Raw genomic sequence first — 8,442 nt, 5'->3', positions numbered from 1 at the left:
TGCCTTAATAACACTAGGGAAAAATTATTACCGAACCACGAATTACGGTGCGGAAGAAGCCTGGTGTTATTCATCTGAATCACTGATGAATATCATATGACTGTCACATCTGATCACTGTATCAAATCAGAGCCGTATGTTTCACGTGAACTCAGGAATCTTCTTCTGCCTGAAGGGGAGCTGGATTAACATTTTATCTGATTAAACTTCCTGGAAGTGAGCAGAAGCCACATGAACCTGCTATGTGGGTTTATTTCTTGCTCACCTAGTCCAAGCAAATTTGTTTCGAATCGTCATATTTCAGTTGTCACTGAAAGCGATAATGTTGCACGAAACAACAAATCCAAGCCAATCAGACCGAGTAATACATTTAATATAGTTATTTTGATGCAAAAATTATGTTCTTGCTTAGTATTTCTGTCTTTTTTCCAGTACAAATATCTAAACATTCTTAAATCAAGATACATTTACTTGAGAAGCAAAATTACTTGTTTTCTTAAAAATATATCAAAAGTCATTGCTTAAAATTTAAATAAAATTAAAAAAATCTGTTGATGAGGCAAGAAAAAAGGGAAAACTACTATTTTACTTACCTCACTGGCAGACATTTTTTTCTTGTTTTAGGCAAAAATTAATTTTCCCCCACATTTTCTTAAGTCATTTTGCTTCTCAAGTGATTAGATACTTGTACTGAAAAAATACTGAATATGAAAATTATTTAATTTTTTTAGTGCTGGAACAGACTTTTGGACCAATGAGATTTCAGTGTGGGCGGAGCAACTCAACAAGCCATAAATAGAAAATGTAACATTCAGCATTTGACACTTTTTTTGCATGCACCTGAATAAGACAGTGTCGCAATTTGTTTTTGTTTTTTTTGTAAAGAGACAATTGTGTTTTTTGGCTAACTATTATGTAAACAACTTGCATCACATGACCAGACTGATTAGCAGAGTCTGATTAGCATCTGCACCTGCTAAAGCACAGGTAACGTCATTCGCACACCTGACTCTGTAAGTATCCAATAAAAAATAGGGGAAAGGTGTAACTTTGATCTAACAGGTATTTAAATAAAATTCAAAATATGAAGATATACATGAACAATCTATCCAAGGCAACTGTACTGTTGGTTTCTGGGGTTAAAAGTGACATTTTTAAGTGCAGAAGCGAGAATGTCCTGTTTCTCTTGCAAAAAGATCCTGTCTGGAATTAGAAAACTTTGAGAGTAAAAACCCCTTGTATATCTGTCCACAGGAGTGTTGTATCTCCATTACAGTCCAGAGCAAAAGGCTCTAGAGGTTATCGTACATGTGAAGGGTTCTCTCTAATTGCTGCCCTACGCGCTGGTAGAAGGCGATCTGTTGGCGGAGATACGCCTGCATCATCTCTTTAAAATCCACCTCCCTGCGCTGGTGGAAGTGGTTCATCTCGGCCTGCAGGGCGAAACCCACAGTCCTGCAGCGTTTACGAATGCCATTCGCTTCCTCTTGGTCCATCTTCCCCTCATCGCTCATACGTTGAGACTCCTTCACCTTAGCAAAAGCACCTAAAAGGGAGCGAAAGAGACAGAAGTTTTAGAAATTTTGAAATATCGTAGCAATATGCACAAACCACTGGTCAAGAACTAGCAATGAAGATAACTTTCTAAATAACTTCATAAATTTTGCACATTTTTAGCAAACCACTAAGCTCGTATTAACCAAACTTCAACTGATTTAATATTTATTTATTATTTATTTCTTTTTAATTTACCAACATTTTGCACTTAAGGAAACCTCTAGCCCAGTGTTTCCCAACCAGGGTGCCGCGGCATTTTTTTATATTTTTAAATTGCTAAAATGTTCAAAAAAGCATCTATTATATAATATCCATTTCTGATGTCGCCAATAATTAGATGCACCGAAATTTCGGCTGCCGAAAATTTGTTCACCGCTCAGGTTTCACTTTCATGTGGTGTGACTATAGACTGTTGCCACAAGTTTGTTAAAATTTCCAAAGGGTGCCGCGACTAAAAAAAGGTTGGGAAACACTGCTCTAGCCAACTGGTATCCATGGCTTCGACTGCTTTAGCAAACAGAAAGAATACATAAATAAAACTTACTTATTAAATAATATTACATATATTTAATAACATATCATTTTATAATTATTAAAATTAGTAAATAAAGAGAATATGATGTTGCAGACAAAGTTGTGGTTAAAATGTACAATATATATATATATATATATATATAAATACTACTACTACATATATTTAACAACATATATTTTTATAATAATTAAAATGAGTAAACAAAGAATATGATGTTGCAGACAAAGTTGTGGTTCAAATTTACACACACACACACACACACACATAATAAATAAATAAATATATATCCAATTTATTGGACAATTATGATAGATAAATAAATAAATAGATATAGATATATTCCAAATTCCAATATATTCAACTTGTTGGATAATTATATGTACTATATATTAAGCAGTATTTATTTTCCTAATTATACAAAAATTAATTCTATATAGTGCAAATATACATAAATATACACAATTGTACACACATTTTACCCAGTATTTTCTATACAAAAAAAGTAAAGGATTACAGATACTGAATCTGATTAAATCACACTTTCTGCAACACCTTCTCTACATTACAAAGGCCAAACAAGACTCCAGTCATGGCTCAGGGAATCTCTGATCTCACTTGTTAGATGAAAGTGCCTTTTGTCTCAGATTTGTTTGACGTTTCCAGTGTAACCGGTTCTAACTTAAGCGTTCCCGTCCTGTTGTGACAGAACACACCACTCACACACACTCGTGAAAATCTGAGATCTGAATGGAGCCGCTAAGTCATACGACTCGCAGAGAGATACGAGTGAATCTGGAGACATGAACCAACAGATCCACTAAATCATCACATGCGGTGTCCATCTGCATCACAGAAGACAGCATGACGGATTAGATATCCCAGCGTGAATGGCTGATCAGAGGTCAGTGTTTGAGAATGCTGTACACACCTGTAATCTGACACAGGAAGTCTGGCCCTGTGTTCTCTGTGTTTGGGATTGATCACAAAGCAGTTCATTACTTTATTTCCTTTCAGCTCACAGAATGACCGATTACAAACCCACTGCGCAAACGCCACCAAGAACAAATGAGTACAGTCAAATGAAAGCCTCTGGTTTGCATTCCCACACTGAGCATCTAAAATAAGACAATATTATCCCCCCGTAAACAAGGTCATAGTTTGAATACATATTTATTTTTGGAAATGATTTCTAACCACATTGAGTAAAATGGCCAGTTTCTACACGTTTGTCCTGAGGCTTGGAAACCCATTTCTGATTCATTAGAAAACAAATCATGCTTTGGTAAATTACAATTATATTTAAAAGGCTAAAATTATGACATACTAAGTCAAAATTATGACACTAAAAAAGTAATAATTATGAGATATAAGGTCTAAATTATGACATACTGTTCTACTTATGAAATAAAAAAGTCAACATTTTTGTCACGATTTTGACTTTTTTCCTCATAATTACAATGACTTAGTAAGCCCATTTCCAACACATGAGAAAAAATGCTTTAGTAAATCATAACTATGACATAAAGAATTTAACATTTGACAAAGTTGAAATTGAGACAGTCAAAATTGTAGAAATTTTAAGATAAAAGACACAATCATGGCATAAATTCAAATTTATCTCATAATTTTGACTTTTTATCTTATAATTTAGAATTATCTCATAATTATGACATTTTATCTTAAAATTTAGAATTATCTCATAATTATGACATTTTATCTTATCATTTAGATTTATCTCATAATGACTTTCTCAAAGTCAAAATTGAAATAAAAAGTAGAAATTTTAAGATAAAAGACACAATCATGGCATAAATTCTAATGTTTTTATCTCATAATTTTGACTTTTTATCTTATCATTTAGAATTATCTCATAATTATGACTTTTATCTTAAAATTTTGAATTATCTCATAATTATGACATTTTATCTTATCATTTAGATTTATCTCATAATGACTTTCTCAAAGTCAAAATTGAAATAAAAAGTAGAAATTTTAAGATAAAAGACACAATCATGGCATAAATTCTAATGTTTTTATCTCATAATTTTGACTTTTTATCTTATCATTTAGAATTATCTCATAATTATGACTTTTATCTTAAAATTTTGAATTATCTCATAATTATGACATTTTATCTTATCATTTAGATTTATCTCATAATGACTTTCTCAAAGTCAAAATTGAAATAAAAAGTAGAAATTTTAAGATAAAAGACACAATCATGGCATAAATTCTAATGTTTTTATCTCATAATTTTGACTTTTTATCTTATCATTTAGAATTATCTCATAATTATGACTTTTATCTTAAAATTTTGAATTATCTCATAATTATGACATTTTATCTTATCATTTAGATTGATCTCATAATGACTTTTTCTCATAATGTTGAGAATGTTTTTCTCACGTTTCTATGTCATGATTATGACATTTTGTGCAATTCTGACTTTATCATATAATTATGCCTTAGTATGTCATCATTTCAACTTTTTATGATTTACCAAAGCATGTTTTTTTTTTCTAAAGTGGCAGAAATGGGCTTCCATATTGAGGTTTTGTGTATGAAAAACATTACGCTAAAGCAATTGATGTCCGTTGCATGTAGAATGTAGAACTGCATTACAAATACAAGATAAAGCTGTGATCTTAACATGGCAATCCACATACAATATAAAATAAAACAGCTTTTATTAGGCTACTGATATTAATCTTCTTCTCATATGAATATACAACATTTGAAACAGTTACTATGTATGCTCTGTTATTAACCTCTGAATTGATCTGAGCCAAATTGCTGGATACTGAATAAACATTGATGTGAGCTGTAATAAGTTAAAGCTACAAAGAGCAAAGACAAAATACATTTTCCAAGATGCATTCCTTTAACCTAGGGGACAATGAAATAATAGGGCGAATTTCTCATGACAAAGGAACAGGAACAAGCGTCCAGCGGTACCAGGCACAACCCAGCATTGACCTCTACCACACATACTCACTGATCGCTCAAAAACACTCAAGTTTACAGGACTGAATTCAACAAAGCCATGCTCAATATGACAGATTTATTATAAAATCTTCCATTTTTCAATCAAAATGCAAGATGTTTATTTAAAGAGATAGAAATTAAAAGAGGACACGCTGCAAGCCTGATTCAAACCTGCGCCATTTGCACAAGCACTATCACAAGTCCAATCATTCAAATTTGAGAAACATTTCGTATTATTATCAGTGTCATGCACACATTTCTGTAGTTTCAAACATCTGGTTTTCCTCAATTTGTTTGTAATGCTCAGCAAGCAAAAGTTTGAAAGTGGGGTTAATTTGATTTTATCTCTAATGGACTGTAGACACGCTAAACATTCACGTTCACCATGAACGACTGGAATAAATTCCAAAATGAATTCCTCTTGCTCTGTATTTTCAATCAAGCAAAACTTCATTGCGTGTGTGCTACTGTCCTAACAGAGCCATTAAAAGAGCAAGCTGAACATCCATAAACTGTTCGCACATCATTTCTGTGGTCAGTGACTGTCTGTTTATTTGTTTCTTTATATAAACAGTAGTACATATGACTTCTGTTTACTCTGAGCGAATGTCTGGAGGCTTTTTAATGGAAAACATGCCAAATGCTAACTCCACTTGACACATAAATGATTTTCCGGGGGTATTTAAGTCAGTGCCTAATCAAAAACCATACAACTTATTGATCTTCATAGTATCAACCAGTAAAACAGTGTCTTTTGAGAAATATAACAACATTTCAAGTTTTTTAAATGAAGCTAATTGGAGCTAAAAGTGAAAGTAAACATTCTGTCGTATTTAAGCAAACTAACCAATTAGCCTGCAAAGCTAACATTCCCTAGGTTACTTCAAGTAAACATAAATCATTATAGCGCTTAATAGTCCTGATATACAACATATTTCTTAAATTAGACGAAACTCAATCTGATCCCACAAAACTAAATATACTATAGGATAGCATGATACTAACTGCAGTCAGAAACAGAATCAGTGTATGATCTGAGCTTTCTCTCAGTGTTTGAGGTGAAATGAATGTTAATAGCACAATGAAAAACTGACCTGAAGATGCAGAGCTGCATTTAATCTGTCTAGCAGCACTGCCATGGACACAAAGAGGAATTTCAGACTGGAAAAACAGTCACAGCTCAATTTAGCCCAGAGCAAATTCTCAGATACCAGAAGGGGAGAAACAAGCCATACCGGTGGGCCAAAAAGATCACACAACCACACTTCTCAAGCAAAACACTTTTACAGAAAGAAGCATATTAGGTTAATATTTTCAAAATTAGAACTGGATACTTTCTAATGTGACAGACTACACCTGTGGTTACTCTGCTGGGACGCCTAAGTGAACTTCCTACATCTAGTACACATCTGATTATGCACGAAATAAATATAAATGTCCTCTAAGATGCATTTAACTACAAAACAAATTAAAAGCCACAAAGATCATTCAACAGGCAATTTAGCATTAGCATTAGCATCACAAAAGTGAGGCCTTGATCACCCTGGGAGCAGTTAAAAGTTGCTCACAAAAGTGAAATTAGTGCTCAAAAATGCTGTAGGATCATTTGTGAATGACATTTGGTTTGATATCTAATGCAATGCCCTTAATTAATCCGTAAGTGTATCCCTGTTGAAAAAAACAGCATATGCTGGTTAGGTATATGTTTTGAAGCTGGGATGCTGGTTTGAGCTGGTTTAAGCTGGTCCTTTGCTGGTTTAAACTGGTCCTTAGATGGTCATGTGCTGGTCTTAAGCTGGTCGGACCAGTTTAGGACCAGCACATGACCAGCTAAGGACCAGCTTAAACCAGCTCAAACCAACATCCCAGCTTCAAAACATACCTAACCAGCATATGCTGGATTTTTCAATAGGTAAGTAAAATCTAAGTTTCTCAGCTGCTATACAATTATAGGACAAGTGTGGAGCGACTGTCCACCGTCCTGTATATCTCTCCTGTTCATTCCCACATGCTTACACTTCCTGATTATTTAAGACACAAGCGTGTCTTTTTTATTTAAGAAACTGGCTCAGTTCCTGCCAGCTAGCAATGAGAACCTCAGAGAGGAATTCAAGGTCTTGCCCTGACATGTTATTTTTCTTTATTTCAAACCTAAAAGCAACAAGAATCTCTCCAAAAAACACACAACTCTGATGTATGTGTGTGATTGTGTATTACTGGCAATAAAATCAGACCAACACCCACACAAGCCTAAGAGTTCATGACTACTGTACACGCAGAGCCCGAGGCCTGGAACACCTTTTGTTTTTTCTCGTATTTTTCATTCTCTCCCTATTTGCTAAGGCGGGGAGGTTTTAGGCATTAAAAGCCAAATTCATATCCCACTGCTTTTGGAGGACCTAAATATTTCTGTAGCCTATAATTCGGGGAGTCGGTCGGGTTCATGCTGACTTCTGGACGTCAGGTCAAGTGTCCCGTCGTCCCATGGTGGATCCGATAACAGCTCTTTGTCTGGGACGCGCCAAACTCTGTACGGAGCGCGCTCAGAGAGGGCTGTTATTATTTCCCTGGGTCATGTGTTGTTTCTCCTCTGTTCATTGGTTCTCTTTGATCTCTCCCTGTGCTGTTGTACAGCTCACAAGAGAAGCAGATGCTCAGTTTTAACATAGCGTGATCCCGGCATTACAGACACTTTACTATCCCCTAAATACAGGACGGGCCCCTTTAGGGTCTCGGTAGATGCTTTTTACCTATAGCAGGTAAATCAGAGGACAAAAGCAACACAATTTTATCCATTATAATTGTAATAAAATAGAGACTATTTACTAGGGATGCGATATTTACTGGGTATCGGTCAGAGAGGGCCGATCCAAATCCGAGATTTTTTTTTTTTTTTCCCGATTGTGCGAATTATTCTGTGTTACTTCTGAAGCCATATGATAGCTTAATGTGAGCTACATATGAATATTTAAGTCCTTACATTAAAGTTCACACAAACTCTTTTCTCCGCTGTGGCTGTCAGTCATTCGTTCAGCCTTTAAACCCTGGTCACGTTCGGTTACAGCAGTCAGTCTCCAAGATCATTCTGTGTTCCCATTATACTTGATTTGTAAATACATGTCTATGATTTTGCAAAAAGGACTTTATCTTCTTGCCGGAGTTTAATGTTGTTTTGTTACTTGCTACCGGGTGTCTGTGAGAACAAAATACGGGCGTAGAAAAGACTATAAATTGTTTTTAACGTGCACAGTAACTGAAATTTAAAATTGTTAAAAGAAAGGCTCAATAACTGTTGCACAGATATAATACACTACGCATCATTTCTCTTCCCTTTGTGCTTTGCAGTTTTTAACACGAAGCGCTTA

At 34.7% G+C, this 8,442-nt stretch overlaps 2 protein-coding genes across 2 annotated transcripts in view; one reads left to right on the top strand and one right to left on the bottom strand.

Moving 5' to 3' along the window:
* Nucleotides 1-8,442, top strand: part of LOC107680143 (snurportin-1-like) — a 23,667-nt gene that overhangs the window by 1,158 nt on the left and 14,067 nt on the right. The window lies entirely within an intron of this gene.
* LOC107680142 (sorting nexin-33-like) overlaps nucleotides 723-8,442 on the bottom strand; it is a 14,401-nt gene continuing 6,681 nt past the window's right edge. Inside the window, exon 2 of the mRNA XM_016475912.1 lies at nucleotides 723-1,546. Coding sequence (XP_016331398.1) covers nucleotides 1,293-1,546 — 254 coding nt within the window. The 3' untranslated portion in view covers nucleotides 723-1,292. The remainder of the gene's footprint in view (nucleotides 1,547-8,442) is intronic.

The sequence above is a fragment of the Sinocyclocheilus anshuiensis genome, unplaced genomic scaffold, assembly GCF_001515605.1.
Source record: "Sinocyclocheilus anshuiensis isolate Anshui unplaced genomic scaffold, SAMN03320099.WGS_v1.1 scaffold376, whole genome shotgun sequence".
NCBI lineage: Eukaryota > Metazoa > Chordata > Actinopteri > Cypriniformes > Cyprinidae > Sinocyclocheilus > Sinocyclocheilus anshuiensis.
Note: the sequence above shows the minus strand (reverse complement) of the source record. Positions and strands in the feature narration are given on the sequence as shown.